This window comes from Mobula birostris, chromosome 26 (assembly GCF_030028105.1).
Source record: "Mobula birostris isolate sMobBir1 chromosome 26, sMobBir1.hap1, whole genome shotgun sequence".
NCBI classification, from domain to species: Eukaryota; Metazoa; Chordata; class Chondrichthyes; order Myliobatiformes; family Myliobatidae; genus Mobula; species Mobula birostris.
In genome coordinates, this window is record NC_092395.1 from 52,034,886 (window position 1) to 52,061,191 (window position 26,306).

At 42.2% G+C, this 26,306-nt stretch overlaps 1 protein-coding gene across 9 annotated transcripts in view; it reads left to right on the forward strand.

The window, feature by feature from the left end:
* The window catches only part of LOC140188328 (E3 ubiquitin-protein ligase arkadia-C-like), a 172,318-nt gene that overhangs the window by 10,170 nt on the left and 135,842 nt on the right, over nucleotides 1-26,306 (forward strand). For all 9 annotated transcript variants that reach the window (XM_072244476.1, XM_072244471.1, XM_072244469.1 and 6 more), the window contains one exon: nucleotides 5,433-5,776. In XM_072244476.1, the coding sequence (XP_072100577.1) occupies nucleotides 5,433-5,776 (344 nt within the window). The remainder of the gene's footprint in view (nucleotides 1-5,432; nucleotides 5,777-26,306) is intronic.

Here is a 26,306-nt window from a genome sequence, read left to right on the forward strand (position 1 = left end):
CCACTGGTCACTGAACTCCATGCAGAATATGACCCATCTACAACCACGCTTTACTTTCTGCAGGCAAGCCGGTTCTGGATCCAGAAAGCAATGTCCCCTTGGACCCCATGTCGCCTTACTTTCTCAATAAGCCTTGCATGGGGTACCTTGTACACTGAATGGTGGTGCAGGCTCGAAGGGCCGAATGGCCTACTCCTGCACCTATTTTCTATGTTTCTATGTCTTGTTGAAATCCATATACACTACATCTACTGCTCTACCTTCATCAAGGTGTTTAATCACATTGTGTTGGCTGTGACTTCCCTTATCAGCAATGGTTGTGTCTTTCAAGTTCTTATATCTATCCTGTGCCTTCTGAATTGCTTCCAGAAACTTCAGCCATTGCTGCTCTGCCATAATCCCTGCTAGTGTCCCCTTCCAGTCAATTTTGGCCAGCTCTTCTGTGATGCACTGTAATTCCCTTTACTCCACTTAATACTGATACATCTGACTTTAGCTTCTCCTTGTCAAACTTGAGGAAGAATTCTATTATAATGGGGTTCTTTTACCTTACCTCCCTAATCAAATCTGGTTCATTACACAACACCAAATCCAGTCAGAGAGACAACCATCTACCGCCACTCTCTAGCTTTTCTCTCAAAACCAATGTCTGATCCAATTTTCTACCTCACCTTGAATCCCAAGCAACTGAACCTTTTTGACCAACCTCCCATGCAGGGCCTTGTCAAATGTCTCGGTAAAGTTAGCATTGATTTCAAAAGAACTAGAATATAAAAACAAAGGTGTAATGCTGGGGCTTTATAAAGCACTGGTGAGACCTCATTTGGAGGATCGAGAGTAGTTTTAGACCTCCTAATTTCCTTCTTGAGTGTATTCCTACATCTGCTGTACTCCAGGGATTCACTTGAGCTTGGCTGCTTGTACCTGATCCATGCCTTCTTTCTCCTGAGCAGAACCTTAATATTCCCCTTCATCCAGGGTTCCCTACTGCCAACCTTGCCTGTCATTCTAACAGGAACATGCAGATATTGAACTTTCTACCTTACTTTTTAAAAACCTCCCACTTGCCAGATGTCTCTTTGCCTGCAAACAACCTACTTCTGTCACCTTCTGCAAGCTCCTGTCTAATAGTACTTTGTATTATTTGAAGTATTTAGTACTTTGACTTGCCCTTATTTAGTACATTGATTTGGACCAGATCTGTCCCTTTCCATAACTAATTTAAAACTAATAGAACAATGGTCAGTGGTCTCAAAGTGTGTGGGGTGGGAAGGAGTAGATCATTTTTTCAACTCTTGTTACTTCATCCATGCACAGATGATGTGCCTTTGCATAATATAAAGTTGTGATACAGCTTGTTTTCTAAGAGGTCTCAATATGTGGATCACCTGCATTTTATTTTGGGTGTATTTTCATTCATTTGCATTTTCATTTGGGTATGTTCCCTCAATGAAATTTGTAATATAGGAATAGCTGGGGTCTAGTATCTGTCTGTACAATATTACACTGACTACAGAATTCCAACTTGAAAATGACCATAAGACAGAGGAGCAAAATAAGGCCATTTGGCCCATCAAGTCTTCCCCGCCATTTCATCATATGTGATTTATTATTCCTCTCAATCCCACTCTCTTGCATTGTCCTGTAACCTTCGACACCCTTATTTATCAAGAACCTATAAACCTCTGCTTTAAATATACCCAATGACTTGGCTTCATAGCTGTGGCAGTGAATTCTACAGATTCACCATCCTCTAGCTAAAGAGATGCCTTCTCATCTCCATTCTTTCTTTCTTTTTCAATCTTTTTATTAGTTTCATAAAATATAAACATAACATAGCAATAATACAGATAGTAGGAGATACATTGTTGTACTTAAAATGAGTAATTGTAAGACCAAATATTATAAATTGATAAAACTCCCAATCGTGTAGGATAACAATGAATAATACAGGACAAAAAAAAACTGGAGAAAGATCATGAAAAAGAAAAAAAAATTAGGAAAAAAAACAAACCCCACCCCCAAAAAAACTAAACTAAACAGAATTAGTCAACTAAACTAAAAGACTTGGGCAATTCTAACATCTTAAAAATGGAAGAGAAGAAAACCTTAGTGTTGACGACTTCATTCCTCTCAACCAACAGTACAGAGAAATAAAATAAGTTTGGAAATGGTCAAATTATATCATTTGAAAATGCTGTATGAATGGCCTCCAAGTTTTTTCAAATTTAATGGAAGGGTCATAAACCACACTTCTAATAGTCTGTATTCAAAACCGTTGAAATAATATCAAAAATATCTTGCCAATATTTTTCCAACAAAGGACATGACCGAAACATGTGAGTTAAAGAAGCTATCTCGAAATGACATCTATCACATATAGGATTAATATAAGAATATTAACAAGATAGTTTATCTTTGGACATATGAGCCCTGTGCACTACTTTTTTCGATAATGTTGATTCAAAAACTTCCTCATCTATATGGCAGAACAAAAATCCTAGGTTAGGTAAAAGTTATTTACAGAAATCTAAAAAGGAGGGGGGGGGGCTCGCCCTCCCGAATTTTAGATTCTATTATTGGGCAATTAATATTCGATATTTAAAATTTTGGTTACGAGATTTGGATGTATCTTTAAATCCACATTGGGTAAATCTTGAATGTAATTCATTACAAGGGTTTTCTTTGGGTTCGGTTTTAGGAACTTCGCTCCCTTTTACTTCTTCCAAATTGTATAAACAAATGAATAATCCAATAGTTAAGCATACTTTACGTATATGGTTTCAATTTCGAAGATTTTTTGGGTTTAATCAATTTATTTTAGCAAGTCCTATTATATCTGATTTCCTTTTTCAACCTTCCACTATGGATCAAGCTTACTTTGGTAAACCAAAGGTATAGTACGTTTTCGTGATTTATGTTTGGATAATTGTTTCATGTCTTTTGATTGACTTTCTAATAAATATAACTTACCCAGATCTCACTTCTTTAGATATCTACAGATTTGAAACTTTTTAATTACTGCTTCTCCTAATTTTCCACACTCAGATCCAATGGATACTTCGGAAAAAATTTTAGATCTAAATCTCTCTCAGAAAAGTGTTGTAGCAATTATATATAATATAATTATGAATTTATGTCCTGATGTTTCCAATAAAATTAAGGCTGATTGGGAAAGAGAATTTAAGATTATTATACCGGTTGAAAAATGGGAAAAAATTCTTCAATTGGTTAATTCATCCTCTATATGTGCTAAACATGTGTTGATACAGCTCATCTCCATTCTAAAGGAATGTTCTTTTATTCTGAGGCTGTGCCTTGTGGTCCAAGAATCCTCCACTATAGGAAACATCCTCTTCATGGCCTATTCAGTATTCAATAGATTTCAATGAGATTCTTCCCCCCCCCCCCCCCCCCCCCATCGCCAACCTTCTAATTTTCAGCGAGTATAGGCCCAGAGCCTTATCAAATGCCTTACTGAAATCCATATACACTACATCCACTGCTCTCCTTCATCAATGTGTTTTGTTACATCCTCAGAGAATTCAATTAGGCTCATTAGGCATGACTTGCCCTTGACAAAGCTGTGCTGGCTATCCCTAATCAGGTTATGTTTCTTCAAATGCTCATAAATTCTGCTTCTCGGGATCTTCTCCAACAACTTGCCCACTACTGAAGTAAGACTCACTGGTCTATAATTTCCTGAGTTATCTCGACTCCCTTTCTTAAACAAAGGAACAGCATTTGGAACCCTCCAATCCTCTGGTACTTCTCCTGTTTCTATTGATGATGCAAAGATCATCGCCAGAGGCTCAGCAATCTCCTCCCTCACTTCCTACAGTAGCCTGGGTATATCTTGTCTGGACAATGCTTTTCAAAAGCTCCAGCACATCCTTTTTCTTAATGTCTATATGCTCAAGTGCTTCAGTCTACTAAGTCATCCCCACAATTGCCCTAGTGAATATTGAAGCAAAGTATTCATTAAGTACCTGAGCTCCTCCTCAGATTCCATGCACACGTTTCCACTGTTGCACCTGATTGCTCCTATTCTCACATGGCTCGTCATTTTGCTCTTCACATATTTGTAGAATTCTTTGGGGTTTTCCTTAATCCTGCTTGCCAAAGCCTCCTCATGGCCCCCTCTAGCTCTCCTAATTTCATTCTTAAGCTCCTTCCTGGCAACCCTGTAATTTTCTAGAACTCTATCAGTACCTAGCTTCTTGAACCTTTTGTGAGCTTTTCTTAACTTGATTTTCTACAACTTTTGTACACCATGGTTCCTTTACCCTACCGTCCTTTCCCCGCTTCAGAATGCCATGCAAAAGTTCCCTGAAGATTTGCCACATTTCTACTGTGCATTTCCCTGAAAATATCTGTTCCCAATTTATGCAACCAAGTTCCTGCGTAATATCATGTTATTTCCCCCTACCCCAATGAAATGTTTGCTGATATCCCTCTCCAGCACTAAAGGAGATAGAGTTGTGATCACTAGCTCTAAAATGCTCTCCCACTGAGAGATCTGACACCTGCCAGGTTCATTTCCCAATACCAGATCATGTACAGCCTCTCCTTATCTACATCACAAAATAATCTGCAGATGCTGGGGTCAAGGCAACACTCACAACACGCTGGAGGATCTCAGCAAGTTGGGCAGTGTCCGTGGAAAAGACCGGTTGACGTTTTGGGCCGGAACTGACAAAGGGTTCCGGCCCGAAACGTCGACTGATCTTTTCCACAGATGATGCCCGACCTGCTGAGTTCCTCCAGCGTGTTGTGAGTGTTCCTTATCTACATATTGCATAAGGAAATCTCCCTGAAATCTTCCACACCCAACAAACTCCATCCCTTGCTCTAAGAAGATGTCAGTCAATGTTAGAAAAGTTAAAATCACCTATCACAACAAACCTATTATTGTTGCGTCGTTCCAGAATCTACCTCCCTATCTGCTGCTTGATGTCTCTGTTACTATTTGGGGGGGGGGGGCATTCTATAAAAAACACCCAGCGGAGTTATTGCCCCCTTCCTGTTTTGACTTCCACTCACACTACTCAGTAGATAATCCCTCCATGACTTTCTCCCTTTCTGCAGTCATGACACCATCCCTGATTAACATTGCCACGCCCCCACCTTTTTTGCCTCCCTCCCTGTCCTTTTTGAAACATCTAAAGCCTGGTACACTGAGCAGCTATTCCTGCCCCTGAGTCATCCAAGTGCACAACATCATCATGTCACTGTTTGATAATTGCTCCTAAACTGACAGATTATTAATTAAGCCTTTTTCATTATGTAAGTACCATTCTAAAAAAACCCTATTCCCTGGAAATATTGAACCCAAAAGCCATCATGGTTTTATGGGTGATTTTGTCTTTGGCTCTTTTTATGCAATTTTGTCTAACTTGGATAATTATATGAAATTATTTGATCTTTTTCAGGCTCCCAGATGGTAGCCCATCGGCGAGGATTAGAGAAGAACATCAGGAAAATGTGGCTGGGATTGCCTCATCTTCTGGGACCCAAAATGTCAAAACCGGCAAGTTCAATATTAAGGCAGTTAGCTCATCCTCTCGAAAGCTCCTTCGCTTGAAGAAGTGTCAGAGGACCCAGCAACAGAAAGAACAGATGCAGCGAATGCGCAGGTCGAGGGAGGTTATGATCCACAGCAAATGCACTCCACAGTGGATTGGCAGCTCTAGTGATGGAAGCTCCAGCAGCAATTCAGAAATTGATGACGTCATTACCTGTGACATTGACCAGACCAACCATCAGGAACCTCTAGGTACAGTATTGTCATCAATTAAAATGGGCTGTTCGTAGAAATTACCACAAGACATGAAAGGTCAGCAAGAACTGTTCCTCCCCCTGTTTGCTGTGAGCTCTCTTTCCACTTTTAATTTAAAATGCATTTCTTATCACATGGTATTTTCCATAATTTGAAAATGTTTGCAATTGTTGAAGATTTAATACTGAAGTGCTGATTGGAAGCCATATTAAAAAGTGCATGAGTTGTACATATAGAAGGTTGGCAGGTACACAGCAACATGTTTCAGGGTAACTTGATTTAAATAAGGGCATGCATTGTCAGAAGACCTGTACCTGTGACCTATAGGAATTCAGAAGAAGCAGTTCATCTTTCTGCAACACTGGTATACCAATCATGTATTCTTCATCCTGTCCTAGGGAGGATAAAATAGTTGGTGCATTGGCAGATTTTGATTATAAGAGGGTATTGGTGCAATAGTTCTCCATTGCAACTTTCTAAAGAGTGAAGTTTCCTTATATTGCTATGCTTTTGTGCACCTCCCAGTTGAGGCAGTGACAATAGCGTTTAAAATACCGTTGGGTGATTACATGGATAGAAGTTTAGAGGGAATAGGCTAAACACAGTAGTGGGTACCATAGTTGGCATGATCCAGTTGATATTAGTATTGATTTATTATTGTCACATGTACTGAGGTACTGTGAAAAGCATAGGTTTGCATGCTATTCATACAGATGATTTCAAAACATAAATACTTTGAGGTAGTACAAGAGAAAAGCAGTAGCAATGTAGAACATAGAACAGTACAGCTCAGGAACAAGCCTTTCGACCCACAATGTTGTGCCAAACCAATTAAATTAGTTATTAAATAGCCAACTAAATTGGCCTTCTGCCTCCATAATGCCCATATTCTTCACATTCATGTGCCTATCTAAATGTCTGGTGAAAGTCTCACCACCCTAGGTAGTGCATTCCAGGTACCCACCACTCACTGTGTGTGTAAAAAAAAAAAAAAAAAAAAAAAAAAATAAAAAAAAAAACACTTGCCCAACTTGCCCCTCACATCTTCTTTGAACTTATCCCCTCTTACCTTAAATGCATGCCATCTGGTGGGAAAATCCTGGTGGTCTTGAGGGAAAATCTTGCTTGATAAATCTGTTAGAATTCTTTGAGGAAATAATAGGCAGAGTGGACAAAGGAGAGTCAGTGGATGTTGTTTACTTGGATTTACAGAGGCTTTTGACAAGGTGCTGCACATGAAGCTGTTGAACAAGGTTAAAAGCATGTGGTATTACAGGAAAGATAATAGAATGGACAGAAGATTCATTCACAAACAAGAGAAAATCTACAGATACTGGAAATCCAAGCATCACACGCAAAACGCTGGAGTTCCTCTAGCATTTTGTATATTGCTTGGATAGAAGATTGACTGGCAAGAGTGTGAATAAAGGGGGCCTTTTCTGGTTGGCTGCCAGTGATGTTCTACAGGGGTTGGTGTTGGTACTGTTTCTTTTCATATTACATACAAATGATTTGGATGACTTAATTGATGGCTTTGTGTCCATATTTGCGAAGAACTGTCGAAGTATGAAGTACGAAGGAGGGGCAGTAGTGTTGATGAAGCAGGGGGGCTGCAAAAGGACTTTGACAGATTGGGAGAATTCAAGTAGCAGATGGAATATATATATATATGCGTTTATGCAGTTTAGTGGAAAGATTAACCATGTGGGCTATTTTCTAAAATCAGAGGTGCAGAAAATTAGAGGCGAAAAATTCAAAAATTAGAGGTGCAAAGAAATTTGGGAGTCCTGCAAGATTCTTTTTGAATTGGAAGGCAAATGCAGTATTAGCATTCATTTCGCGAGGGTGTCATGTTGAGGCTTTTTTAGGCATTTGTCATACTGCGTTAGGAGTGTTGTTAGTAGTTTTGGGTTCCTTAGCAGGAAAAGATTTGCTGGCTTTGGATAGTGTCCAGAGGAGGTACATGAGAATGATTCAGCATGGAAGGGTTAACATACGAGGAGTGTTTGATGACTCCAGGCCTATATTCACTGGAGTTTAGAAGAATGAGAGGCTCTCTGAAACCTATTGAATATTGGAAGGCCTAGATAAAGTGGATGTGGAGAGGATTTTTCTTGCATTTGGGGAGTTGAGCACCAGAGGGCACGCCCTTAGAATAGAAAAACATCCATTTAGAACAGAGATAAGGAATTTCTTTAATTGGCTGGTAGTGAATCTGTGGAATTCATTGCCATGGATTGCTTTGGAGACCAAATTATTGAATTTTTTTTAAAGCAGAGTTTGATAGGTTTTTGATTAGTAAGGGTGTTCAAGTTTATGGGGAGAAGACAGGAGAATGTGGTTGAGAGGAATAATAAATCAGCCATGATGGAATAGTGGAGCAGACTTGATGGGCGAAATGACCTAACTCTGTTCCTATGCCTTGTAGTCGATTGGCATCTCCCTAGAGCAAGAGGTTTAGATGGAGTAGGGTTTGTTAAGTGTGTTCAGGAAGGTTTCCTGACACAATATGTAGAAAACCCTACATGAGGAGAGGCTGTACTTTGATCTGGTTTTGGGAAATGAACCTGGTGGGGGAGCATTTTGGAGATAGTGATCACAATTCTATCTCCTTTACCATAGCATTGGAGAGGGATAGGAAGAGACAAGTTAGGAAAGTTTTTAAATGAAGTAAGGGGAAATATGAAGCTATCAAGCAGGAACTTGGAAGCATAAATTGGGAACAAATGTTCTCAGGGAAATGTACGGCAGAAATGTGGCAAATGTTCAGGGGATATTTGCGTGGATTTCTGCATAGGGACATTCCAAAGAGACAGGGAAAGCATGGTAGGATACAGGAATCATGTTGTACAAAGGCTGTTGAAAATCTAGTCAAAAAGAAAGGAAGCGCTTACCAAAGGTTCAAAAAACCACGTAATGATAGAGATCTAGAAAATTATAAGGCTAGCAGGAAGGAGCTTAAGAATGAAATTAGGAGAGCCAGAAGGGGCCATGAGAAGGCCTTGGTGAGCAGGATTAAAGAAAACATCAAGGCATTGTACAAGTATGTGAAAAAGCGAAAGGGTAAGACGTGAGAAAAATCAAGTGTGACAGTGGAAACCGGAGTATATAGTGGAGGTACTAAATGAATACTTTGCTTCAGTATTCACTACGGGAAAGGACCTTGGTGATTGTAGGGATGACCTACAGCGGACTGAAAAGCTTGAACATTTAGACATTAAGAAAGAGGATGTGCTAGAGCTTTTGGAAAGCATCTAGCTGGATAAGTCACTGGGACTGGATGAGATGTACCCCAGTCTACTGTGGGAGTCGAGGGAGGAGATCTGGCAATGATCTTTGCATCATCAGTGGGTCAGGAGAGGTTTTGGAGGATAGGAGGGTTGCAGATGTTGTTCCCTTATTCAAGAAAGAGAGTAGAGATAGCCTAGGAAATTATAGACCAGTGAGTCTAACTTCAGTGGTTGATAAATTGATGGAGAAGATCCTGAGAGGCAGGATTTATGAAAATTTGGAGCGGCATAATATGATTAGGAATAGCCAGCATGGATTTGTCAAAAGCAGGTTGTGCATTACAAGCCTGATTGAATTTTTTGTGGATGTGACTTAACACATTGATGAAGGTAGAACAGTAGATGTAGTGTATATGGATTTCAGATAAGGTACCCCATGCAAGGCATATTGAGAGAGTAAGGAGGCATGGGATCCAAGGGGACCTTGCTTTGTGGATTCTGAATTGGCTTGCCCACAGAAGGCAGGGAGTGGTTATAGACAGGTCATATTCTGCTTGGAGGTTGGTGACCAGTGGTGTGCCTCAGGGATCTGTTCTGGGACCTCTTCTCTTTGTGATTTTTATAAATGACCTGGATGAGGAAGTGGAAGGATGGGTTAGTGAATTTGCTGATGACGCAAAGGTTGGGGGTGTTGTGGATAGTGTGGAGGGCTGTCAGAGGTTACAGTGGGACATCGATAGGTTGCAAAACTGGGCAAAGAAGTGGCAGATGGATTTCAAGCCAGATAAGTGTGAGATGGTTCATTTTGGTAGGTCAAATAGATGGCAGAATATATTAATGGTTAGACTCTTCGTAGTGTGGAGGATCTTGGGGTCTGAGTCCATAGGACACTCAAAGCTGCTGCACAGGTTGACTGTCTGGTTAAGAAGGCATACGGTGTATTGGCCACCTTCAACCATGGGATGAGTTCAAGAGCCGAGAGATAATGTTACAGCTATATAAAATAGAGGGCTATGGTAACCCTAGGTAATTTCTAAGTAAGTACATGTTTGGCACAGTATTGTGGGCCAACGGGCCTGTATTGTGCTGTAGGTTTTCTATGTTTCTATAAAAATATATAGGACTGACGAAGGGTCTCGGCCCGAAACGTCGACTGTACTTCTTCCTATAGATGCTGCCTGGCCTGCTGCGCTCCACCAGTATTTTGTGTCTGTTGCGTTAATGGAACAAAGGTAGCTACTTGCCATTCCTCTGGGACCTCGCCTGTGCCTAGAGAGGACACGAAGATATTGATTAAGACACCAGCAATCTCCTCTCCCTCCCCCCCCTCCCCCCCCGCCCCGCCTGGTGTATAGCCCATCAGGTCCTGGGTACGGCCACCTTAATAGTCTTTAAGAGACCTAACACTGCCTCCTCCTTTAAATTGAAGTGCCTTAATTTATAAATATGCTTGGCAATGACCTCACTATGCCTCCACGTCCTTCTATTTCGTAAATACTAATGTAAAGTACCAATTAAGGATTTCGCCCACATCTTCCCCATCCAAGTAAATGTTCCCCTCTTTATACTTCAGTGGTCCTACCTGCACCTGAGTTATACTCTTGCTCTTGATGTATAAAATACATGTGGATTCTCTTTAAATACTACTTGCCAAAGACTTTTCATGGCTCCTCCTGGCTTTCCTGTTTCTTTTTTTGAGCTCTGTTCTCACTTCTTTATAATCCTCAAGGGCTCTGTTTGATTCTAGCTTCCTGGGCTTTGCATACTTTTCCTTTTTTTCTTGACTAAATTCATCGCATCTCGCAACATCCAAGGTTCTGTTATCTTGCTATCCTTCTGACTGCAACATACCTGCCCTAATCTAATCACAAACAAGAGAAAATCTGCAGATACTGGAAATCCAAGCAACACACACTCAATGCTAGAGGAATCAGCACGCCAGGCAGCATCAATGGAAAAAAAGTACTGAGGCACTGTGGCAGGACTGGAGAAAAAAGATGAGGAGAGATATAAAAAGGAGGGGGAGGGGAGAGAGAAATAAGGTGTTAGGTGAAAGGGGGGGATGAAGTAAAGAGCTGTGAAGTTGATTGGTGAAAGAGATACACGGCTGGAGAAGGAGGAGTCTGATAGGAGAGAACAGAAGGCCATGGAAGAAAGACAAGGGGAGTTGAGCACCAGAGGGAGGCGATGGGTGGGCAAGGAGAGGAGGTGAGAGAGGGAAAAGGGGATGGGGAATGGTGACGGTGAGAGAGTGCATGTACCAGATGTTCAAGAAATTGATGTTCATGCCATCAGATTGGAGGCTACCCAAACGGAATATAAGGTGTTGTCTCTCCAACCTGAGTGTGGCCTCTTCGCGACAGTAGAGGAGGACATGGATTGACATATGGGAATGGGAAGTGAAATTAAAAATGGGTGGCCACTGGGAGATCCTGCTTCTTCTGGCGGACAGAGCATAGGCACTCGGCGAAGCAGTCTCCCAATCTACGCCGGGTCTCACTGATAGACAGGAGGCCACGCTGGGAATACCAGACACAGTCTATGACCCCAACAGACACATAGGTGAAGTGTCGCCTCAGCTGGAAGGACTGTTTGGGTTCCTGAATGGTGGTGAGGAAGGAGGTGTAGGGGCAGGTGTAGCCTTTGTTCTGCTTGCAAGGGTAAGTGCCAGGAGGGAGATCATTGGGGAGGGATGAATGGACAAGAGAGCAAGGGAGTTGTGTAGGGAGCGACCCCTGTGGAAAGCAGAAAGTGGGGGGGAGGGTGGAGGGAAAGGTGTGCTTGGTGTTGGATCGCGCTGGAGATGGCAGAAGTTCCAGAGAATTATATGCTGGATGCGGAGGCTGTTGGGGTAATAGGTGAGAACAAGAGAAACCCTATCCCTGGTAGCGTGGCAGAAGGATAGTGTAAGAGCAGGCGTGCATGAAATGGAGGAGATGTGGTTGAGGGCAGCGTTAATAGTGGTTGAAGGGAAGCATCTTTCTTTGAAGAGGAGGACATCTCCTTCATTCTAGAATGAAAAGCCTCTTCCTGAGAGCAGATGCATCAAAGACTGAGGAATTGAGAGAATTGTGTGCAGTTTTGGTCACCAAATTACAGGAAGGATATTAATAAGGTTGAAAGAGTGCAGAGAACGTTTACAATGTTATGTACCCCTCGGGGTCATATTTTCTATGGTCTATATCTTTAAAAAGGGAGAGAGGGTTGTACAACACAAACACCTTGTTACGAAGAGAGAGAGGCGAAGACTGCTTTGAGATAGCGTTATGGTTTCTCTGCAGCATGTTTACACTTCTGCAAGGACACTGGCAGCTTCTAAGTTCTTACACAGAGAGAAGGGAGGAGCTACTTGATGCTGGTGTTCAGCACGGTGAGATAAATAGAAGGTCAGCTGTTCGACCTACAGACCCATGGTTTTGGACACTGAATGAGCTTTGTTGTGCCCACAGAAAAGGTGGGTTTTGGAGGATCGATCACGTGGATCGATCAGTGGCTCTCGCAGTGTGAAAAAGGTGTGACCGGTGGGGAGTTATTCGTGTGTCCGACCCTCGCCTGGGTTGATAATTCCACCACAGAAGAACGGTCCCCTTTGTTGTGGTCACAGTCGGTGATCTAAAGCAGGGATCCCCAACCTTTTTTGCACTGCGGACGGGTTTAATATTGACAATATTCTTGCGGACCAGCCGACCAGTTGGGGGGGGGGGGGGGGATGTTCAAGTAGGGTTAAACTTACCTCAACATGTCTATTCTAGTTAGGGTTGCCAACTTTCGCACTCCGAAATCCCCGGGACACTTTACCCCAGGAAAGACTACCATGACCATGAAGCCGTGCGCATGTGCGTACGTGCCGATTTTTTTTCCCACATATCAGTTTTGCCTTCATCTTCCGGACTATACTGTGCATACGTTATTTCTACTTTATATAGGCTGTGTATTTATCAAATCATCCCTGCTTTTACTATATGTTATTGTTATTTGTTTTTTGGTTTTATGTGTTATTTAGTATGATTTGTTAGGTTATTATTTGGGTCTGGGAACACTCAAAAATTTTTCCCATATAAATTAATGGTAATTGCTTCTTCGCTTCACGCCATTTCGGCACGAAAGGTTTCATAGGAACACTCTACCTTAGCGGGGGAAATACAGGACAATGGCGGTCCCATATGGGACAAACCAATTTAGCCCAATATAAGGGATGTCCTGGCAAGTACGGGACAGTTGGCAACCCTATGTTCAAGTTCAACAGTGCATGACAGGGAATGAGGAAAGATGCAGCTGTCTCATATCGTTTCCTCATGGCCTGGTAGTCGGGGACTGCTGATCTAAAGGATTTTGGAGGACAACGGGAAGATCGACGGTGTCAGCTTACCTGAAGACTCAAACCTCTCCCTTTCTCTCTATCACCACTCAACTCCATACCACGAACTGAACTGAACTTTACTCATCATTGTAAGACTATCAAAGCTGGGTGGCAGTGTGAAATGTGAGGTGGATGTTATGAGAATGCAGAGTGACTTGGACAGGCTGGGTGAGTGGGCAGATGCATGGCAGATGCAGTTTAATGTGGATAAATGTGAGGTTATCTACTTTGGTGGTAAGAACGGGAAGGCAGATTATTATCTAAATGGAGTCAAGTTAGGAAAAGGGGAAGTACAACGAGATCTAGGTGTTCTTGTACATCAGTCACTGAAAGCAAGTATGCAAGTACAGCAGGCAGTGAAGAAAGCTAATGGCATGCTGGCCTTCATAACAAGGGGAATTGAGTATAAGAGCAAAGAGGTCCTTCTGCAGCTGTACAGGGCCCTGGTGAGACCACACCTGGAGTATTGTGTGCAGTTTTGGTCTCCAAATTTGAGGAAGGACATTCTTGCTATTGAGAGAGTGCAGCGTAGGTTCACAAGGTTAATTCCCAGAATGGTGGGACTGTCATATGTCGAAAGATTGGAGCGACTGGGCTTGTATACTGTGGAATTTAGAAGGCTGAAAGGGGATCTTATTGAAACATATAAGATTATTAAGGGATTGGACACGAGGCAGGAAGCATGTTCCCGCTGACGGGTGAGTCCAGAACTAGAGGCCACAGTTTAAGAATTAGGGGTAGGCCATTTAGAACGGAGTTGAGGAGAAACTTTTTCACCCAGAGAGTGGTGGATATATGGAAGGCTGTGGAGGCCAAGCTTCTGGATGCATTCAAAAAAGAGATGGATAGAGCCCTTAAAGATAGCGGAATCAAAGGTTATGAGGATAAGGCAGGAACTGGATACTGATTGTGGATGATCAGCCATGATCACAGTGAATGGCGGTGTTGGCTTGAAGGGCCGAATGGCCTACTCCTGCACCTATTGTCTATTGTCTATTTACCCCTAGACTTGAAGAAGCTTGGATTTCATATATTTCCACACTTATACATATCTGATCATTGCTAACCTGTTTTATATATCTGATTTTATATTACTGTATTGCGTAGTTACGAATAAATACCATTAGTTAATAGCAATACCAGAAGTGTTTTCCATTTCTGCTGGATCTTGAACCCGTCATGGGGTACGTGACAACAAGGATGTTGCCGGGACTTGAGACACTGAGTTACAGAGAAAGGTTGAATAGGTTAGGACTTTATTCCCTGGAGCGTAGAAGAATGAGGGGAGATTTGATAGAGGTATATAAAATTATGATGGGTATAGATAGAGTGAATACAAGCAGGCTTTTTCCACTGAGGCAAGGGGAGAAAAAAACCAGAGGACATGGGTTAAGGGTGAAGGGGGAGAAGTTTAAAGGGAACATGGTGGGGGGGGTCTTCTTCACACAGAGTGGTGGGAGTGTGGAATGAGCTGCCAGATGAAGTGGTAAATGTGGGCTCACTTTTAACATTTAAGAAAAACTTGGACAGGTACGTGGATGAGAGGTGTATGGAGGGATATGCTCCAGGTGCAGGTCAGTGGGACTAGGCAGAAAAATAGTTCGGCACAGCCAAGAAGGGTCAAATGGCCTGTTTCTGTGCTGTAATGTTTCTATAGTTCTATGGGCGGTGTTTTTACAAGTAACAGGGTGGGAAGAGGTATATTCCAGGTAGCTGTGAGAGTCCATGGATTTATATTAAAAATCAGTAGAAAAGCTGTCTCCAGTGAGATCGAGAAAGGGGAGGGAGGTGTCAGAAATGGACCAGGTAAACTTGAGGGCACGGTGGAAGTTGGAGGCAAAGTTGATGAAGTCGATGAGCACGGCATGGGTGCAGGAAACAGCACCAATGCAGTCGTCAATGTAGCATAGGAAAAGTGGGCGCGGACACCAATATAGGCTTGGAATGTAGACTGTTCCACACAGCTGACAAAAAGGCAGGCATAGCTGTGACCCATGTGATTGCCAATGGCTACACCTTTTGTTTGAAGGAAGTGGGAGGGGCCAAAGGAGTAATTATTAAGAGTGAGGACCTTCCGCTGGATGGAGGAGAGTGGTGGTGGAGGGGAACTGGTTGGGTTTGGTGTCCAGAAAGAAGCAGAGAGTGTTGAGGCCTTTCCTAGTGGGATATGGAGGTGTATAGAGTTTCCGAGTCAAAGAAATAGGCTTGGAGACTGAAGTGGCAGGAGAAAAGTTCAGCATCATGGCGTACATGGAACTTGCTGAGGTGTGGGTGCAGGGGGGCAAAAGTGAGGCCCTTGCTAAAGGACGGAATGTTCTGCCTCAGAGAGAGGAAGGTCAGAGGGAATGGTGAAGACATGGATGAAGATGAGATCGAAGGTAGTGTCTGAGGAGAAGGGAGGTATGGGGTGGTTTTGGGGGAGTTTTTTTCCCATAGATATTGCCTGGCCTGCTAATTTCCTCCAGCATTTTGTGTGTGTTGTCTTGTATAGTCTGTGCATTTGGTTTTTATATAACATGTAGTGTTATGGTGACACAGAAAATGCAATGTAGGCAGACAGTAATATGTGAAGGCCATTTTGAAGTAGACACGTGAGAAAGACTTCAGATGCTGAAACACAAAATGTGGTTGATGAATTCAGTGAGTCAGGCAACATCTGTAGAGGGAAATAGGCATTTGACTAATATTGTTGAAATCATTCATTAGAGTTGAATTAGGTTGTAAGATCAAGATATCATGTTTAATGTGTAAGAGGTCAGTTTCAGACAGTCTTTTAACAGCAGATAGAAAAGCTTTACCTTTGAGCCTGGTGGTATGTGCTTTCAGGCTTCTGTGTCTTCAGGCTGATGGAAGGGGAAGAAGAGAATGTCCAGAAAAGTGGGATATTTGATTGTGGTGTTTGTGTGTTTGAGGCAGGGCCCATACTAATGAAGATCCTCAGCTCAAAATGTCGACTGTTTATTTCTCTCTAGAGATGCTGCCTGAACTGCTGAGTTCCTCCAGCATTTTGTGTCTGTTGCTCAAGATTTCCAACCCTCCTGGCCCAAAACATCAACTGTACTTTTTTCCATTGATGTTGCCTGGCTTGCTGAGCTCCTCGATTTTGTGTGTGTTGTCTGCAGAATCTTATGTCTCCAAGGCATGTTACCATGTTTTTCTTTGGCAGCATAATGCCAATAGTCTTCTTAAAACAGGTGGAAACCTTAGATTTGAGTAGGGAGTAATGTTCCCTCAAATTTGTAATGACCACTGTGTGCAAAAGTCCTGTGCTGTGCAAATTTTTGTCCAGTGTCAACAACATGTGTACGCTGAATAATTTCTTAAATAATTGCCGTATAAATAAGTCAGTCCTAAAATCTGTAGACAAATCATTGCAAGCTCCACGTTGTCAACATTGTCTACATCAGAAGCCGGAAAAGGAAAAGGATTGTGTATGATTGTGAAATATACTTAACATACCAATTGAGGTCGAGGGTGCACAGTTTAAATTCCTTTGTGTGTTAGTAGCAAAAGGTGTGTGTGTGTGTATGTGTGCACACACCCTAGAGAGAGCATTGATTGGGAGAGGTAAAAATGTTTGCTTCCTGCCAGCTGATTCACAAAGGATCTGGGTCAGATGCTTTCTACAGGTTCAGTCTCCAAAGAGTTGAACTGATGTCTGCAATGATGATTGCGAGCACGTGTGTTAGAGGTTGTTGGGGTAGATGGTGTCAGTTCATTGCCCTTCTGTTCATAGCCTGTAGCCCTACCGTGACTGATGGTTGGTTTGGGATTTAATTTTGGGCTGGTATTGTCTCTTGGCATTCCTGATAGCTTTGAAAAGGTCCTCCCTCATTTTCCTGTATAGGTCAGAGTCACCCAAGTTGAATGCTACAGTCTTCAACTTCAGTAAGGGGTGAATCTCTGAGTTCATCCGTGGTTTCTGGTTTGGGAGTACCAGATTGACCACTTTGTTACTTTGCTCGCTATGCACTTGCTGATGAATTCTGTGATGGCAGTGATGTGCTAATCCAGATTGGCTACTGAGTCCTTTTAGAAGCTCATCCATTTTCTCAGACTATCACTTTATAATAGAACAGAAAAAATATATAAAAAGCCCTGTTAGTAGGAAAAACTACCAATTAGCTACAAAGTATTAAATTAAAGGAACAAATCGCCTTATCTTCTTCCCTCTGTTATAAAATGTCCAGAGATCATTTGAGCAAAGACACTTAAACCCTAAATCTTTCCAAAGGAAAACCAATAATATGCAATAAAGAACAAGTCTCCGTGTTCTTTAATTAGACTGTCAATGAAATATATAAGTGACCTTCATAAATCTTTCCAAAATGCAAATAATATAGAAATAGCCAAACAGCTTTTCAAATGGATCATTCAACAGTGGTGTCGGTGACAGCGGCAGGCAAAGCCTGAACAAAATCCAGTGCAGCTTTTGGATCACAAAAAGTACGAGGAGGAGAATTAGGAGGAAAAATTTTAAGTTTTGTCGGATACCTCAAAGATGGAAAAAGATTCTTATCATATGCTTGTTTCATTACCAGGGCAAATTTTGATCTTTGTTCCATTATCTCTCTTGGATAATCTTCATAGAAGCGGAGCTCAGATTCCATAAATCTAAAAACTCTCTGTTTTCTTGCCTGTCGTATTATTTGATCTTTAATTTTAAAGTGATGAAAGCAAACCAGAACAGATCTTGGTTTACTAGAGTCCTTCGATTTCGAGATAAACACCCTGTGTGCCCTTTCTATAGCAGGCGGCTCTGATAGAATGGTATGAAATAAAGTGTGGAAAAGCTTACCAAAGTAAGCCGTTAGATCTGCATCTTCAGCTCCTTCCTGCAGCCCAACAATTCTTATATTTCTTCGTCGAGACCTAGTTTCCAGGTCTATGATCTTATTTTGATAACTTTCAAAACGAGTTGTAGCTTCAGACAGCTTTTGCTTAGTTATCTTCAATTCCTCTTCGTGTGAAATAACTTGAGTTTCCAGGTCTTTAAGTTTTCCCAGAAATGACTTCATTTCATTACTATTCTTTTCCAGTTGGTCTTTAATTGATCCATTCTGATCCTTAATTGAATTCAATGTCTGAACGATATCTTCAGCCCACGATGGCATTTCATCAGATCTTTCCTTTTGCACCTTTCCTTTCCCATTATCTTTATCACCAGGTTCAGGTAGATTCTTCCCACTTCTTGTAGAGATGGACATATTGATCACCCTCATAAATCAACAAGTAAAAATTTTAAATTCAAAGCTTAAACTAGGGGGAAAGAAAGAAAACTAAGAGCAGCGGAAAAATACTGCTACTCCATTAGCAGACAGATAGTCCAGACTATCACTTTATGATTTTCTGTAATGGAAGCTCCTGTTTCAGTTTCTTTTAGTACACAGCAAGAAGGAGCACTGTTGGTCTGATTTATCAAAGTGTCGATGGGGGGCTGGGCTGGCAAGCCTCTTTGGTCAAGGGTGCTTGGGGCCCCTGGTGGGCCAGCAGATGTGCTGGTGGTATATTGATAACACTCTTGAAGTTGCAATAGTTAAAGTCCTCCATACTACGACTGCCCTGGTGGTTATCATTAGAAACCATAGAAAAACTACAGCACAGAAACAGGCCTTTAGGCCCTTCTTGGCTGTGCTGAACTATTTTCTGCCTAGTCCCACTGACCTGCACACAGACCATATCCCTCCATACACCTTGTCCATGATCAAGTTGAAACTAATGGTGTTATGATCACTGGAACCAAAGTGCTCCCCTACACACACTTCCGTCACTTGTCCTAACTCGTTTCCTAACAGGAGATCCAATATTGCATCCGCTCTAGTTGGTACCTCTGTATATTGATTTAGAAAACTTTCCTGAACACAGTTTACAAACTCTAAACCATCTAGACCCCTAACAGTATGGGAGTCCCAATCTATATATGGAAAATTAAAATCCCCTACCACCACAACTTTATGTTTCCTGCAGTTGCCTGCTATCTCTCTGCAGATTTGCTCCTCCAATTCTCGCTGACTATTGGGTGGTCTGTAATACAACCCCACTAATGTGGCCATACCTTTCCTGTTTCTCAGCTCCACCCATAAGGACTCAGTAGACAAGCCCTCTAATCTGTCCTGCATGAGCTCGCTGTTACATTTTCCCTGACAAGCAGTGCTATCCCCCCACCTTTCATTCCTCTGCCTCTATCACATCTGAAACATCGGAAGCCTGTAATGATGGCAATGATGAAGTGGGGCCTTGGGGTATCCTGCTTCAAGGCTATTAATTGTGGAGTACAATTCCCTTAGTATAGGCCTGCTTTATTACTTTATAACTCTCTTTGAATCCAGGATACTTGGGCAACGTTCTAAATAGATGTTTTCCTCTAATTCAGCAATGAGGATATGAAGGATAGCGAGTTCACAAAAGGGGATATCAATTGTCTGGATCATGTATGAATTAAGGAGGTGGAGGTGGTGGATGTTTTGGAGCACACCCAGTGCTGAATGAGATCTATCTCAGCATGTTATGAAAAACAAGGGAGGAGATTACTGGGAATCTGAGATTGTTGTGTGTTCTTTAGCCACAGATGAGCCAGCAGTAGACTGGAGAACGGTTAATGGTATGGAAGCACAGATGCCCTTGAACGGAAAACCCCACAAAATAGTGGATACAGCCATCACAACTAAAACCCTCCCCACCATTGAGCACATCTACATGGAGCTTTGTTGCAGGAAAGCAGTATCCATCACCAAGGACCCCCACCATTTAAGCCATGCATTCTTCTTGTCTCTGCCATCAAGAAGGAGGTACAGGAGCCTCAGGACCTGTACCATCAGGCTTTTGAACCAGATGGGATAACTTCACTCAACTTCAGTTACCCCATCAGTGAACTGTACCCACAACCAATGGACTCACTTTCAAGCACTCTTCATCTCATGTTCTTGATACTTGACGCTTATTTATAATTATTATTTTTTCCATTTCTTTCTGTGTTTGTAGATTGGGTGTTTGCCCATCCTGTTGGGTATGGTCTTTCATTTGTTCTATTGTGCTTTTGTACTTACTGTGAATGCCCACAAGAAATCTTAGGGTTGCATACGGTGACATATATGTACTTTGACATTGTGAATGCAAGAGATTCTGCAGATGCTGGAATCCAGAGCAACACACAAAATGCTGGGGGAAGTTAGCTGGTCAGGACAGCATCTATGGGAATGAATAAACAGTTGACCTTTCAGGCCAAGATCCTTCATCAGGTTAAAATTGTTTGTTTATTTAAGGGCAGCAGAGATAAGCCAAATAACTATAGGTCAGTGAGCCTTATGTCAGTGGTAAGGAAATTATGAGAGTAAATTCTAATGGACAGAATAATGCTCATTTTGAAAGGCCAGAGCTGTGCAGGTATAGTTAATTTAGCATAGTGCAGGGTGAGGGAGAGTCCTTTACCACTATTTGTGATTGAATTTTATGAGGAAGTAACAAAGGCAATTGACGGAGGCAATCCAGTAGATGTTGTCTGTGTGGACTTCTATAAGGCACTTAATAAGATCCCTCATGGTAGGCTGCTTCAGTGGGAAAGCTGGCTAATTATATCCAAAATTGGCATGGTGATTGGAGGCAGAGTGTAGTGTAGTGAAGGGCATTTCACTGATTGGTACAGTGGTATACCACAGGGATAGGTACTGGGACTTTGTTGTTTGTGATAGATATTGATGATGTGGATGTTAATGAATGAGGTATTTTAACTTTGTGCATGATATGAAAGTAGGTGGTGTTGTGGACGGCAGGGAGGGTTGACCATGGCTATAGTGAGTTATAAGTCAATTGGAAAGTTGACTGGTGTATTGGCAGATGGAATTTAATCCTGAAAACAAGTACAATATAATGAGATTATATTGGGGCAGAATATATACAATTAAAAAATGTCTGAGGAATGTCAATGAGCAAAGGGACTTAATAGTCCATATTTCTCTGAAAGTTACTGAAGAAGGTATATAGCATTTTTGCCTTTTTAGGTCAGGGCATAGAATTACAAGTTGGATTATGTTGAAACTTCACAAAAGACTTGTTGGCTGCACTTGGAGTATTGTGTGTAGTTTTGAATTGAATTGACTTTATTTCTTACATCCTTCACATACATGAGTAAAAATCTTAACGTTATGTCTCCATCTAAATGTGCAATGTGCAATCATAGTAATTTATAATACAGGTTTCCCCCGCCATCCGAAGGTAGAGCATTCCTATGAAACAGTTCGTAAGCCGGAATGTCGTAAAGCGAAGAAGCAATTACCATTTATTTATATGGGAAAATTTTGTGAACGTTCGCAGACCCAAAAATAACCTACCAAATCATGCCAAATAACACAAAACCTAAAATAACAGTAACATATAGTAAAAGCAGGAATGATATGATAAATACACAGCCTATATAAAGTAGAAATACTTTTCCACAATCATTGCCGGCACTGTTCTCTGTAGCAAAAATCTCACGCAAGCGCTCTGGGCAGAAAATCTCACGCAAGCACTGTTGGCAGAAACACTCTTTCCAGTAACCTTTAAGCTATGAAGCTGCCAAATCATACCAAATAACACGTAAAAATACACAGCCTATATAAAGTAGAAATAATGTATGTACAGTGTAGTATCACTTAATGGGAATCGAGAAGACAGCTTACCGAGCACACTGATAATGGTGTGTTCGATTGAGTCTTTGGAGTTTGGGTAGCGCAGTGGCCCCCACCCTCCGGGCTGCCGACCGATACCGATCCACGAAGCATGCAGGGCTACAGCGGTAGCCTGGAGGCACACAGCACATCTTTAAGAAAAAAGCCAAGATAAACGTGCTAGTTAATTAGATGCTGCCTGGCATGTAATTGTCGGCCCAGATCGGAGGCGACGCAATCGGCAATCATCTCTGATCTGGGCCGACATTTACGTGTCGGGCGGCACCTAATTAATTAGCATGTTTATTTCGGCTTTTTTCTTAAAGATGTGCTGGGTGCCTCCTGGCTACTGCCTCATTTTCCGCGAATCGGTATCTATCTGCGGCCTTGGGGTTGGGGTGGTGGGACATCGGGATGTCGTCTGTTTCCATTAGGGCAGGCAGGCCATCTTCTCCTATGACTGCCTGCCTGGATGTTGAAGGTCGAAGTTCGTCGTCTGCGTGGCTGATGTGGAAGGCTTGCTTGACTGCTTAGCCTCGTGCATTTTTAGATCATACCCTTCTTTGTAAGGACTGAAACCATCTTGCAAATATGACCTAAACCAACTTAACCTTTCAAAATTAAAGTCGTTCTTTATCATTGCAGCGAAAATCTCACGTAGTTGCTTCACGTTCAGTTCCTGGACAACTTCATTTTCGCTACCGAATTCGGTTTCGATTGTTATCCTTTCCTCTTCCAATTGCATCAGCTCTTCGTCTATCAGTTCTTGGTCATGGGATGCCAAAACCTCTTGAACATCATCTTCGTTAACTTCCACAAGCCAAACTCACTTTGTCCTTACTTCGTTCACCACGATCGAAACGCTTAATTATTTCTAGTTTTACGCTAAGTGTAACACCCTTACGAGCTCTTTTAGGCTTTTCCAATACCTTAGAACTCATCTTGCAAATGGCTGTTCACAGGCACGTGTTTAAGCAATGCCGGCAAGAATGCCGTTCCAAATCCAGGGGAAAGCAACTGCTCGGGGCGTGCGCTGCCTTTTATCGCGCACTGATTTTTTTCGTGGGCTGCTTTTCCCCGCATGCTGCCTTTCTTCGTAACAGTGAAGACACCTTCTGTTAGTGAAAACAGGTAACTAATGTAGGTCTTTTGTAACAGTGAGGTTTCGTTAAGCGAACGTTCGAAAAGTGGGGGACTCCTGTAAATAAAACAGTCAATGTAATACAGAGTACGCTCAAATCAGCGTGAGTTCGTCAGTCTGATGGCCTAAGAGTCCTGCAATTAAGGAAGGTACAGTTCTCATACCAGGCAGTGATGCAGCCAGTCAGGATGCTCCTAGTTGTGCCCCTGTAGAAAGTTCTTAGGATTTGGGAGCCCATACCAAACTTCCTCAACCATCTGAGATGAAAGAGGCGCTGTTGTGAGACCATGTGAGGTCCTCAGTGATGTGGATGCCGAGGAACTTGAAGCTGGTTACCCTCTTAACCCCAGATCCATTGATGTCAATAGGGGTTAGCCCGTCTCTATTCCTCCTGTAATCCACAACCAGCTCCTTTGTTTTTGCGACATTGAGGGAGAGGTAGTGTTCTTGACACCACTGTGTCAGAGGGATGACGTCTTCCCTGTAGACCATCTCATTATTGTTTGAGATAAGGCCAATCAATGTAGTGGCATCGGCAAATTTAATTAGCAGATTGGAGCTCTGGGTGGTGACACAGTCATGGGTGTACAGGGAGTAAAGGAAGGGACTCAGAACGCAGCCCTGAGGGGCTCCTGTATTGAGAGTCAGAGGGTTGGAGGTGAGGGAGCCCACTTTTACAACCTGCTGGAGATCTGACAGGAAGTCCAGGATCCAGCTGCACAAGGCAGGGTCAGGGCTGAGGTCTCTGAGCTTCTTGTTGAGCCTGGATGGAACTATGGTATTGAATGCTGAACTGTAGTCCAAGAACAGCATTCGCACATAAGTATACGGTATGTAGAGCAGTGGTTATTGCGTCATCTATTGATCAGTTGTGTCGGTGGGCGAATTGTAGGGGGCCCAGTTTGGGTGGTAGCAAGCTGCAGATGTAATCCTTGACCAGCCTCTCAGAGTATTTGCATGTTATTGAGCTGAGTGCAGCAGGACGGCAGTCATTCAGGCATGTTACCTTGGTCTTCTTTGGTACAGGGACAGTAGTGGATAACTTGAAGCAGGAGGGCACTCTACACCGGGAGAGTGAGAGATGAAAAATTCCCCATTCCTTAGGAAGGATGTAGTTGCACAGGACAGAAGACAGAGGAGATTCATTAGGATATTGCCTGAACAGATGATATTAGTATGGCAAGAGATTGGATACATTGGGTTTGTTTTCTGTGGAGCCAATGTGGTTGAGGAATGACCTGGTAGGAATGTACAAGTTGATAAAAGATGTAGATATCAAAGTTATTCAAAATCTTTTCCCCAAAACAAGAGAGTATAGATTTAATGCGACAGGATTTTTGAAGAGAATCTGAGGGTAAGATTTAACACTGAGGCTTTGATATCTGAAATTTGCTGCCAGAGGAGGTAGTAGATACAATTATTATGTTTAAAAGGCAGTTCAAGGACACAATCTTAATGAAAGGTGATTGTATATGTGTAAAAGGATTGGTGTGGGCATGGTGGGCCAAATAGCCTGTGTTGTGTTGTACGGTTCTGATTGAAATATTTTTCATCAACTTTGTATTGGTGGTCCACTTCGTAACAGTGCAGGAGGCTGCAGAGAAAGGTCAGAATGGGAGTTGGATTGTGAATCAGAGGCAGACCACCAGCCCTTTGGCCATAGGAAAAATAAATAGTATGCCCTAAGAAAATATAGAACACCTACAGGGTGACACAGAGGCACAGCTCACAGAGTTATGGCTTGATGATGTCAGAATCCAGGGCACCTGATGTTGGGTGCTGTTTGCGAGGAGTTTGTGTATCTTCTGGTTACTTGGGATTTTTTCCCCCCACATCTGAAAGAAGTTAACTAGCCCAAATGTGCAGTATTTAGCGTCTGGACTGAACTGAGGCAATGTTGGGAGGATAATTATAGGATTAGTATAAAGCAGGTTGATTATGGTTAGCACAGACTCATTGGGCATTGTAAACAGGCTGCAGGCAGAAAGCAGAGAGTGGAAGTGTCAGAGGCTGACGAGAGATCTGAAACAAGTTTTAAATGAGCAGAGGCGTAGGTAGGGTAGATGAACAATCTTTTTCCTAGGGTAGAAATGTCAAATATTAGAGGACATGCATTTAAAATTTTTTTTTACATTGAGTGGCAGCGTCTAGAACAGTCTGCTGGGGAGAAAATACGATGGTAGTGTTTAAGAGGCTATTAGTATACACTAGGTTTTCAGGGAATGGTGAAAGTACTTGGTCCCCAGGAAGTGGCAACAGAAGTGGACAGAGTGGTGAAGAATGTTTTTATAGTGCTGGCCCTTAACAGTAAGGACATTGAGTATAGAAGTTGGGATGTTATGTTGCAATTGTATGGAGGTTGCCTTTGGTGTATTGCATTCTGTTTTGATTAGCCTGCGATATGAATGATGCCATTAAGCTGGAAAGAGTGCAGAAAAGATTTGAGGATGTAGCTGTGACAATGGATAAAATGTCCGTTAAAGGAAAAGGTTGAGCAGGCAAGGGCTTTATTCCTTGGAGTGTGGGAGACTGAGAAGTGATCTTAGGTGTTTAAAAATCATGAGGGGCATAGATTTGATGAATGTGCTCGACCTCCCAACCCTGGATAAAAGAGGGCACAAGTTTAAGGTGAGATGGGAAAAACATAATGGGAACCTGATGGACAACTTCTTCTGCATTGACCATGAAACCATGTATTTTACTTTTATGTCTTTTACATCTATATTCCATCTTGAATGTGAATCTGGAACTGTTGGAGCCTGTGATTTGCAGTTTGCAGATTGGTTGTTTCAGCACTCTGCAGTCTCCGAGAGGATTATGGGGAGTAGAAGCTGCATGTGCAAACCTTGTGGCAAGAAGACTGAGCCGATGTTCGTTTCCATTTCACTGATGAAAGCTTCCGTTGTTTGACAATTAAAGTGATGAACGAGATTGAAAAATCAAGGTGAATGTGGCAGGATGAGAGCCGTCTGCCTGCCTTTTTGTCACTGGTGGGATTGCTGTCCTGCCGGAAAGGGGAGAGGCTGACGCTGTTACCCAGGAGAATGTTACCCAGACTTTCTGCATTTTGGATATGGATATGAATATAGACTTGGACTATGGACTTCATATCAGTCTTTTATATTTGTTATTTATTTTCTTAAATTATATT